Raw genomic sequence first — 12,142 nt, forward strand, 5'->3', positions numbered from 1 at the left:
AGTATCAGCTCATGTTACTCTTTTGCTTAAAACTTTTCAGTGACTTCCTGAGCACTCACCACCTCACATCTAAACAATTACAGAGCAACCTAAAGAGGACCTCCGAAATGGGATGAAAAGAATTGCTGTCATCGTCTTACCTTGCCCAGGGCTATAGAGATTAATGGGGTGATGTCAGCACCAGGCTCTGGACTTTTTGGAAAAAAAGATATCCAACAATAATGACAAATACTGAGCTGGCATTTATATACAGGACTATAAAGCTTCTCATCAAGGAGTAGCTTCTCATCAAGGAGTAGCCATAGCTATGGAGAATGCATTTGTCAGCACATAGGGCTGCTATTATTTTATAATCCTTGAAACTGAAAACAAGAGCAATATGAAATTATCCAGAAAGCCATCTCAACAAATTACCATCATAGTGGAAACATAAAATCTTGAGACCTTGACAGTTGTGTTGACCAGAGATCACATAAACACACACTTAATTGCTAATAACACGTTGTGCCGCAGAGGGTCAGCATGGTTGCCACCTGCCAGCCTTTTAGTTTTGCCCTTGATTTTGAATGTCAGAAATGCACTGTTAAGGAAGGCATTTTTTATCCCTACCCTCCACTTTTCTAGTAGGAAATTATATACAAAAAGATGTCACTTAGACTGTAAAACAGTTCTTTTGAAGAACCAGCTTTGCCAGAATCAGCCAGAGGACTCACGAATTCCACTCCTGCTCTATGATACTTACTGATACTACCTACCAGATGCCTCCTACCACACATGTAGCAAAGGGCTACAGAACATGAAAAAAAAAAAAAAAAAAAAAAGTGAAGCAAACTGAAATGACTGGTGAAAAGGATGAAAAGGTTTTGGAAACAAACAACAGTCGTTAGGCAGCTTGGCTTCCGGGAGGCTCAGGCTCTGTGTCCTGCTGTCCCCTGCTCTCCCTGTCTGGAGGTCATCACAAGTGGTGTGGAGGAAGAGGGAGTGGATGCCTTTGGTCAGGCTCCCTGTAGTTCCCAGGTCTGGAAATAAAATGGCACTGCTTGCTCCTATTTCCCCAGGTTAGATCCTAGCTAAACCATCTACGGACTGAAGCCACAGTATGTTCAGCAGGAGAGATGCCCAAAGCACCCCTACTCTCAAACCACCTGATTCCCAGTGAACCTATCCAGTGGAGAGTTATTCATGCAAGGGCAAAGAGAATGCCCCTTTCTTCTAACCCCAGTTCTCCTGGCTAAAGAAAGCATGATCTCAGGAGCTGGAGGTCACCACAAGCAGGTCACAGTGTGACTAGATCTGTACTCTCAGCACCCATGGAAAGAGTGGGGAGGGAAGGGCATGCTTGTTGCTAGAGGAGTGGAAATAGTTATTTTCCCAAAAATTTAGTTCAGTGAAGGATGGTCAGTGTCTAGGAATGTTCCTCAGGGGCTAAAAGGGAAGGGGGCTTTTGGGAGGAAAATCAAGCTGCTGCTTTAATGTCTGGCTTACCTTCAGGACTTTTTCCCTTTCAAAGCTTAAATACACTGACGATTTTTTTTTTTCCTGATCTGTCTGTACACGTGGCAAGATTTTTCACGTTTTCTTTTTTCTTTTTTGAGATGGAGTCTCGCTCTGTTGCCCAGGCTGGAGTGCAGTGGCACGATCTCGGTTCACTGCAACCTCTGCCTTCTGGGTTCCAGCAATTCTCTTGCCTCAGCCACCTGAGTAGCTGGGATTACAGACTCTCACCACCACACCCGGCTGACTTTTTGAATTTTAGCAGAGACGGGGTTTCACCATGTTGGCCAGGCTGGCCTAGAACTCCTGAGCTCAGGCAATCCACTCACCTCAGCCTCCCAAAGTGCTGGCATCACAGGCATGAGCCACCATACCTGGCCTCTTGATTTCATTTACCTCGGATATATAAGCACTAGTAGAATTACTGGATCATGTGGTAGCTCTACTGTATAATTCTTAATTATAGATCAAAAATGAAGTAAATACACCCATATACATACACACTGAAACTCAATTTGTGTATTTGTACTGTAAAAATGATGATCCTGGGAAATAAAGTATTTTTGTTGTATTTATTGTTTTCATACATTGCTACAATTCTAGATTCACTTTCTGAAGAAACAATGCCCCCATCCTCTAAGCAGCTTCTGTGTTCTGATACCCCATCGAGGACCAGCAGAGGGAGCCCAAATAACTTTTTAAAACTTACCCATATTTAAGAGTTATACCAAATGTAGGACCAGTAAGTAGTGGGACAAAAAAAGAAAACAAAGTTTTAGAGCAGTGTTTCTTAAACATTTTTTCCTCAAACGCCTTTGAGAAATGAATGAAATGTATAAGGACACACATAATTTTGTAGGTAATTTCAGAGTGCAGACACCTAGTGAAGCCTGCCTACCCACGGACCCTGGGGTTAAAAAGCCCTGCTATGAAACAGGTGAAAGAATGTCGTCACTCTGACTTCTCTCAGAGTTAGAAAATGGGAGGAAGAAAAGTCTAAGTAGAAATATGGATACAAAATCTGCATTAAAAAAGAATGAAGACATGGTAGATTTATTATATTTATTATTTTAACATTTAAAGGGATAAATAAAACCTCCTGATGACTCTCTGGAGAATGTCATGTAGGGTTCTGAGTAAAGAACATATTTAATGTAGATTTAAAAGTAAAGAATCGTAATAAACAATATATACATATCCAGCATATTTCACTTTTTCCCCTCTTAAGCTAGACTCATTTTATTTTTTGAGAGGGTCCTGCTCTCTCACCCACGCTAGAATTCAGTGGCACCATCATGGCTCACTGCAGCCTTGAGCTCAAGCAATCCTTCTAACTCAGCCTCCCAAGAAGCTGGGGCTATAGGTGCGTGCCGCCACGCCTGGCTAATTTTTCTATTTTTGGTAGAGATGAAGTTTCTCCATATTGCTCAGGCTAGTCTTGAACTCCTGGGATCAAGCGATCTGCCTGGCTTTGGCCTCTATAGTGCTGGGACTACGGGCATGAGCCACTGTGCCCGGCCTTCATTTTATACTTTATGTAATTTCCCCAAAAGGAACTATAGAGAAATGGCAAGTGGGGAGAAGTGAGGCAATGGATACGCAAGCAGTAACAAAATCTTACCTTGCAGTCCATTCTACAGAGCTTTCCTTCTTGAACAGTCAGATCTCCAGGAGCCTGCAAGAAGTGAGGTCTGAAGAATCGCTCCTGAATTGGTTCGTTTTCATCTCCACTGTCCCTTGATCTAGAACGAGGCCTTGAAACAAGAAAGATGACAGACAGAAATACAGATAGTAGTTATTTCCAGATTTTAGTCATCTGTTTTCTTAAAATACATGGGGTAATAATATGATTTCCTTATCTGATCCCTACATCTAATATTTACAGATTAAAAAATCAGAAAAGCAAAATCTTGTTTCATTTGGAAGTTTACTATAAATTTAATTATCTGCCAATTGCAGGCTACTTACAAATCATAAAAGGGGAAATGAAAAAAATGGGGTATATTTTTAAAACTTTATGAAAAGTAGCACTATTATTTATTACCAAATCTTTTTCAACCGAAGTTACTAGAACTTTCCACTATGATCTTTAAATTTTTAGGAAATTAAAAGTTATTACTCTGTAAAAATTCAATATATTTTAAATTAAAACTCTTTTTCATATTAAGCAGGAAAACAAAGTACATTTTTAGGCAAGTTTTCTTTTGCATTAATTATCTATATGAGCAGAGGTATTACTTTTTGTTTTTAAAAATGAGATTGTACAAATCTCCCAGATTCTGTATCTCTGTCACTTTTAAAGGTTGCCAGAGAAACCTTTAGGAGGAATCCAGTTGAAAGTAATTGCAGAGAAGACTTAAAAGATGTTGAATATAAATCCTGTCAGTAGTCACGAGAAGGTAAATTTAAAAACACATAACTAGGAAAAGCAAGAGTGGAACAAATGAAAGATAAGTATATTAGGCTAATAATTATTAGCTTTTTAATATAGTTTAGCCCAATTTATGAGAAAAAGCTTTCTAGGACCCACTGATCTATGGAAAGGCTTAAATGTGTTGTGGACAAGAAGAAAAGCAAAGAATAATGCACGTCAATGGACTGACTGAATACTGCAGGTGCTGTGTTTATACCCAAAGACATGGGGCTAGCATCCTGTGAACAGGAATTGCCATGATGAAGTTAGAATTAAATCTGCACATGCTCTGGTCTTCCAAATGCTGAACAAAAGTCTCTGTGGATCCGGTCACACCATTTGTTTAACGCTTACTCCATTTTTCTGCTTATTCTCTGTGAGCTAACTATCTGTTCTCTTCACCAAAGGTGTTTGCATCTATGGCCTGTAATTCAGGGTCAGGACTACTTAAGGATATTCTGTCTATAAAATATCTAAACAGGAACCCAAGTTGGCAGGCTGGTTGACTTACTGTATTTTGTTTTTTGGGTGCAAGTCTGTTACTAGGAAGTAATATCCTTTTTCTATCCCTGCCTACCATTGTTCCATCAATGTCTTTGCATAGATTCAGGACTATTAGCAATCGAAAGCATCTCTATTGTTAGCAGATATCTGCGTATTTAAAATGTGACAACTCTTACCTACAAGACTTGTAGTCTAATGGTCTTATGTTTTGAACTAAGTGACTGAAAAATGAACATTAATAAATTAGCTGACTTTAAGAAACCTAGTGGCAATAGCTTATAATGGTCAGCTCACACAGTTATTGGTTAGACAAGTTTGGTTTCAAACATTTGTGTACCATTTAGGCGTATTTTTTTTCCTTTTTTTTTTGAGATGGAGTCTTGCTCTGTCACCCAGGCTGGAGTGCAGTGGCCCAATCTTGGCTCATTGCAACCTCTGCCTCCTGGGTTCATGCAGTTCTCCTGCCTCAGCCTCCTGAGTAGCTTGGACTACAGGTGCGTGCCACCACGCCCAGCTAATTTTTTGTATTTGTAGTAGAGATGGGGTGTCACCGTGTTAGCCAGGATGGTCTTACCTTGTGATCTGCCCACATCCAGCCTCCCAAAGTGCTGGCATTATAGGTGTGAGCCACTGTGCCTGGCCCATTTAGTAGTATTTTCATGTGTCATTTAAAAGTGCTGGGTTTTGATTTCTTTGCCTATAAAATATGTCCTATTTAACAAACTAATCGTGTATGTGAATGGGCTTAGCACACATTAGCAAATGTGTGTTCCCATTCCCTTTCTGAATCACAAAGGAGCATGGTAATCAAGGAGCCACACGCTTTAGGTTTGTAATCATATTCTGTCTTCCAATCACGTTCACTTTTGTGGTTATACGATGATTTAGTAGTACTAAATTTATAGTAATCAAGGGAACATCTTAAATACCTTCTGCCATGAGGATGGCCTGACGGAGACCGGGGGCTTCGACCTCTCTGGTTGACAGCCTGTACCATTAGCCGTCCGGTGCAACTGATGCGGCCCTGTAGAAATACCAGGAAGTAACTGATCTGCTACTTAAAACCATGAACCATTAAGCACTATCATGCCTACTGTCCTATTCTCTGTAAGACATTATTTCATAACAAATCGGTGTGCCACATTAGTCATGACTCTAACCCTTTTCAGAAAAACACTTGCCCTGTGAGTTAAGTGCCTCAGTAAAACTATTTTTACTCAGGTGACAAGGTTGTTTTTGGAACTCTTAAATAAGCTTTACTGTTTTATCTAGGATGGTTTAAAATGACAACCATTGTTTAATGAGTTGTAACCTGCAAAGGGCTCCATAACACATGCTGTTAAACTGTGATCTATAGCAGGAGGAAACCAGTTTCTTGTGAAGATTCCATTTTCATGGGCCGCTATCTAATCACTTGTAGCCAATTCTAAAATCAAACCTAGACAATTTTAAACGTTTGTCTCAGATCTTTTTAATAATATACTGGTTTAATGTTAGGGGCATCCCTTCCCCAAACCATGTATTAAAGTGAGCATGATAAAATGAGTGTTACGTAAGAAGTATGCGTGGGATGATAAGGAAAGCTTCATGATTAAATGAAACCATGTTCTTATGAAATGAACATATTTGAGATTTAAAAACCAGAAGGAGCTGAATACCTAAACTATGTAATAAAAAACTGTATTTTATATCTTAAATTTGTCAATTGAAAGTTTGATGGGATGGCGGGGTCAGGGAGATAGATAGCCAGAAGTTGGTTAATGGATACAAAATGACAGCACATAGGAAGTGTAAGTTTTAGTGTTTCATAGCACTGTAGGATGACGATAACAACAATTTATTGTGTATTTTCATAGAGCTGGAAGAGTGGATTTTGGGTGTTTCTAACACGAATGATAAATGTCTGAGGTGACAGATATGCTAATTACCGTGAATTGAGCATTACACATTGTATACATGCTTTGATATGTCACACTGTACCTCATAAATATGTATAACTGTGTCAATTAAAAATAATACAAGCAAAAAAAGTCTGATAAATGCTGTCATATGTGAACAGCCGAATAATACTCAGGACACCCAGATGATACGGATAAGCCACACATTGTTACTTTGGTTTTGGTTTCCACTCCTTCTCTTAATTTTTTTTTTCACTGTTACCAGCAGAGTAGCAAAAGAGATGATTTTTCTCCTCCACTCGCTCAGGAGAATGAGAAGATGTGCTTCTAAATTCTGATGACTGCCAAAGGTAACAGCAAGAGAAGAAAAATGAGAAGCAGATGTACCATCAATGATTAGACTTAATTCTAGCTCAGAGTTGATGAGAGGCCCTCATGCCCTTACACTGAAAATAAAATTCTTCCATCGGCTCTCATTTTCATTGCAAGCTGCCCACAGAGACAGGCCACAGAAGCTGGAGTGTCCTGTGTGTTTTGAAGAACTGCCTTCCAACTGCAGGTAGACTGGAGTGGGGATCAGGGTGAGGGCATTAGTGGAGGGAATGCAGGATTCAGTGAAGGGCAGTACTCTAACTGGTGTGGCTCTACAGGTCTCCTGAATCCTGGACTTCTTTAGGACTGGCACCTCCCAGAAAAGGCAAAGACACACAGGAATGTCATACACATAGGAGGAGAATGAGGAATTACCAAAGAGAGGTCATCACAAAACACAGGAATGTCATACAGACAGGAGAAGAATGAGCAATGATCAAAGACAGGTCATCACAAAGAAACAAACCTAACTAGTTTTATACCACTACATATGTGACTCCCTCTGGCATTCACAGTATTTGCTATCGAGGCTGCGGTTAAAACACCATGTTTCCTGAAAATTTCCAAGGAGACACGAAGTCTAACCTTATGAAGAATTATTTCTAACTCAGATTAACTGTATCTGAAGCACAGACCACTTGATACAGATTCTCTCCTGCTAAACTCTTGGCAAACATTTGGGATTCCCTAAACTAGCTTGAAATCTAAAAATTTCATCCAACTTCTCTAGGTCTGTAAGTGATATGGAAAATCTAGATATAACTTGCTTAGAAGACCTCCATCATAAACTACCCAACTGTTGCATCATATAAGATAACAAATGAACACATAAAATTAATGATTCTTTTGGGAGGCTGAGGACAAGGAAGTATGTGTATTGTTTTACACAAATAGCTTCAATTGTACTGATATGGAATGTGGCTTCCTTATCTGCCTTCTGGCTTCTACGATGAAATGCTCATAATATCCTTCCTTGTGATAGGAAGCCCAGAGGATCCACAAGGTAAGTTAAAATGAGCTAATCATTTACGTAATTAGGAAAAGATATACTGTAAGTTAAATTCAGACCTAGCCTCGAATTTGGACAAGGGGATATGAGTTGTTACAAACAGTCCAACAAACCCGCCCTTTTAACTTGGATTTGAGTTTTGACTTTTCCTAAAACTTTGAGCTAGTCACTGAATTTGTTCAAGCCTTTGTTTCTTCTTCTGTACAACTAGGGATGCTATGTATAGCTCTCACAAGGATGTTGTAAGGGTTAAACGATGTAACCTAAAATGCTCTTATAAATATCAAGTGGTATGTGACATCATAAATTATCATGATTAAATTACTCATAGCTGGTCCTGTGTTACCATGGGTCTGAGACATTATGCATGGACCCCCATCAAGATGGTTTTTAGGAGCCCCAGTGGCTTGGCGGACCCCAGTAAGACTTTCCATGTGAATATAGTTTACTTGAGGTAAACTCTTAACCTCCTTTGACAATTCCTTCATATTTCACCAGTATCTTCCCTGCCACTTAGTGCCTTTCCTCTTGGGATGGGCCTCAAATACCTCAGGGTGGCACTCAGGAGCTCTGCAATCAGTCTAAGTTTGTAAACCAGCCCTGCTGTCCCTTACAGGCAAGTGACTTTAGGCAGGTAACTTACTCTTTCTACGATTCCTTCTCTAAAATCGGACCATATAGTTAACACCTAGTGGCTTCTCATGAAGATTAAAGGCATTTGCATTTGTAAAGCATCTGCCAGCGTTGTGTTTGCATGAAGCCAGTGCTCAAAATGTGAAATTATTATAGCACTCAATATGGATATAGTTCTAAAACCAGTTTTGAGGCATCCTTTAGAATTGTTTATGTAATGGAATTTTTTTTTTTTGGTATTATAATGTAATTTACTCCAAAGGAAAAACAAAATACCTTCGGCATAGGAGGCAGACTGTGGGAGCAGATGAACCTTTTTAACTTCTGCTGGTGCTTGAAAGGTGTTAAGCACAGTCATATTCCAATGTGCTTGTTAGTGTGGCGGGTGCATGTGACGCGGAGGAGGAAATACACCTTACTCAACTCTACACAGATTCTTGATATGCTTGACCTGCCTCTTCCTCCGCTCTCAAAAAAAAAAACACAAAACACGGGGGGGAGGGGAACAGGCGGGCATGCTACTCTGGGAGGTCGCACACTTCTACACTGTTTTCAGGGTTTTCGCTGCTTCTGCTTAGAACGCTATATACAAATATTGCCACAGAATATTTCCTTAACTTCCCAAATTTGAGAAAAAGGAATAGTTACCATTTGTCATCTTTCTATTCTGATGTCCGCCTTCACTCTGAGCATGAAAGGGGGAAGCGTGGTCTTCAGGAGGCAGAATTCTGTTTGATTTATGTAGTGTTATTGGCTAAATATATTACTAACCAGTACATCACCAGGAGTATTTAGAGAGCATCCAAACTAAGAAGCTGTATAATTCTGTCATTTTCATTGGGAAAAAAAACCCTCAGAGTTCAGTGAAGCATTTTTGAAAAGATGCCTTCGGTGTGCATAATAGAAAGTTCAGGTTTTTAAGTCTGATCATATTATTTTTGAGAGAGATCATACAGAATTAGCAATAAGTGATTTTTTTTTCTTTCGAGACAGAGTTTCACTCTTGTTGCCCAGGCTGGAGTGCAGTGGTGCAATCTCGGCTCACTGCAACATCCACCTCCCGAGTTAAAGTGATTCTCCTGCCTCAGCCTCCCGAGTAGCTGGGATTACAGGTATGTGTCACCACGCCCAGCTAATTTTGTATTTTTAGTAGAGACGGGGTTTCTCCATGTTGGTCAGGCTGGTCTCCAACTCCCAGCCTCAGGTGATCCACCCACCTCAGCCTCCCAAAGTACTGAGATTACAGGCGTGAGCCACTGTGCCCTGCTAATAAGTGATTTTAATAATAATATGCCTATTAACCCTGGTAATCATAGTAGGCTCTGATGTACATTAATGCTGTTGCATTTGCTTTTGTTAATTTTCTCATTTCCATCTGCTTTACTATTAACATAAGAATAATGGAAGGGAATGTTTAAAGTGAAGCTTGAAATGAGCCAGGAAACCTTATAATGCTAAAATGAAACATAAGCAACAGACTAACGTTTCATATTTAACTCTGCTGTGTGCTCCTTTTCTATTCCAAACAAATCCACAGAGTTTAAAGCTTGTATTACAAATAAGTTTGAATTCTTAAAGTGATTCTGTATGAAACATCCAGCTTGTAAAGATTATTTCATACTTTGTGCAAGGCCAATTATTTATATAATATAGAAATAACATCTATATTTCATAGTTTATGAAATTTAACTTGTGGCACACAGGTCTTTATAAAAGCTTGCCACTTGTATACATAATGCAGTTTGAGGAAACATCAAACTGCGAAACAGCCATTCCAGAATCCAAGTTCAATACAAAGTAACTTAGCAACACAACACAACAAAGTCAAATATTCCTGTTTAGATTTAGCTGTTCTTAAAGATAGGATTAGAGTCTAAAATAAACTATTTGTGATCCTCATTTTGGCATTCTGCTTGGTGTAACTGCACAATCACTCATTATTTTGCTGAACTATGTGATTGCTTTGGTCTCTTATGAATTGCTTGAGCTGCATACATGGAGTGTGATAAACAGCCGCGTATATGTTTAGAGCTGCCTGTTCTATCCCAAGTGGAATCTGGATGCAGTCAATAATGGCGAATGTTTTTCTTATTCCCAAAAGACTAACCCAGGTGGAAAAATATCATATTCTGTAAAATATTCTGAACTTTAATATTTCCCTCCCTCCTTGGTTCTCGCCCTTCTCTTGGCTGCTTTCTGTACTTATTCCCACTGCTCAGGAGCGCTCTGCCGTCTGTGTTTCATTACTGAACTATTTTTTCCACTCTAGTCTTCCTCTGGTCCTTGGTCATTGCACATCATCTGGGCTACAGTGTACTAGAAAACATACATGTATTCTCCCCTTTCAAGCCCTATTACTTCTTTTCCCTAAACCCAAGTACTTTTAAAATTTCAAAATTTAAGGTAACTAGAGGGCATGAAGGAAGTCAGGCATCAATGTCAGTTTTCTGTCAACTACACTTTATGCTTTTGGGATTGCTGTATGTTGAAAGATTGAGTTATTTTGAATTTTTTTCCACTGCCTTTTATGACATGGCTGTTTCAAGTCATGTTTTGATTCATAAGTTATGAGAACAAAATGTTTTAATATATGGTAATCGATGTTGTAAAGTTGAGAGTCTAACAGTGTTAAACATTTCCAGAATGGCATCCCTGCAGCAACAAATGGTAACTTATGCCAAGAGTTACAAAAATGGTCTGTCACTGGTCATGATTTAAATGCCACTTTGTTTTTCTAATGGTAGTAAAGTTCACTCCAATTTTTAAGTGATGACTCACAAAACTTATATCTGCCATATTTGAACATACCTGTTACTGAAGACAGAAAAGACAGAAAAGAAGGGGTTTTACTCTTGGAATTAAAATCAATCAGGCAACATGCTCAGAAACTTGGAACAAATACTACTACTGCTAAGTGGCATCAATACAGAAACTCTCTCACAGCAATTTCAATGGCATATACACACCTACACACTGAGGCCTGGACTCAGACTCACTTCATGAGTTTCCCATCCTTTTGCCTGTCTTGGGTTATTTAGGTAAAGAAGACTTTTAGCCCTACCCCTTAATTAAGATGTTGGGAGTGCCAACTGATCTTTGGAGTCAGCTGGAATACTAAAATAGGTAGTGTCAGGAACTGATCTGGTTACTGTGACAACCGGGATTCTTGGAATCTGTTTTTGTTGTTGTTCCTTTTGATAGACGCAGAGTAGGAGTAGTCATTTTACCCTTGGCTTAAATCACAGGTAGGATAGGATATTCTGTTAGGAGGGCTGGTCTACTCCACTTCTCATTTCTGTCTTCTCTCCAAAGGGTAGAGCAAAGAACCAGCGAGGGTTAACCATGGGGCTCAGTAGTGGAATTCGTGGGGCCTGGAGTGAGGGCAGTGACCACTCTCTTTTGGGCCTTCTCTTGGCTCTGAGGGTGCTGAGAGCAGAAAGCAGCTTCCCAGCCTCATGTGTGGCTCATGTCAGCTGTGCTATGGGTGTGGCCGTCCTCTAGCTCACAGCGCCTCCACCCAAGCCCACAGCAGTGGCAGTTCTGGCACAGCCACATCTGCTGCCTAAGTCCCTTCCCAGGGGGGTGATCAAACAGAAAGGCGAGAAGGTCAGAAGACCACACACCAACAACACAGTGGGTAGAAATCCCATCCCAAACTGACTTGCTTCCTTTCTGACAGTACTGTGGGAACGGAGTACCTAGACACGGAACTGATCCTTCACACCCTGGCTCCACAGGCTTCTGTCATAGGCCTGTTGCTTTAAAGATGGGGTAGTTACTGTCTCTGAATTAAAATAATGACAATAACTAGCATTTATT

At 39.9% G+C, this 12,142-nt stretch overlaps 2 protein-coding genes across 12 annotated transcripts in view; one reads left to right on the forward strand and one right to left on the reverse strand.

Moving 5' to 3' along the window:
- Window positions 1-12,142, forward strand: part of CBR4 (carbonyl reductase 4) — a 137,010-nt gene that overhangs the window by 76,893 nt on the left and 47,975 nt on the right. The window lies entirely within an intron of this gene.
- The window catches only part of PALLD (palladin, cytoskeletal associated protein), a 449,105-nt gene that overhangs the window by 6,544 nt on the left and 430,419 nt on the right, over window positions 1-12,142 (reverse strand). For all 7 annotated transcript variants that reach the window (XM_039479028.2, XM_039479030.2, XM_039479026.2 and 4 more), the window contains 2 exons: window positions 5,341-5,435; window positions 3,116-3,248 (listed from right to left, as the gene is read on the reverse strand). In XM_039479028.2, coding sequence (XP_039334962.2) covers window positions 3,116-3,248; window positions 5,341-5,435 — 228 coding nt within the window. The remainder of the gene's footprint in view (window positions 1-3,115; window positions 3,249-5,340; window positions 5,436-12,142) is intronic.

Source organism: Saimiri boliviensis, chromosome 3, assembly GCF_048565385.1.
Source record: "Saimiri boliviensis isolate mSaiBol1 chromosome 3, mSaiBol1.pri, whole genome shotgun sequence".
NCBI classification, from domain to species: Eukaryota; Metazoa; Chordata; class Mammalia; order Primates; family Cebidae; genus Saimiri; species Saimiri boliviensis.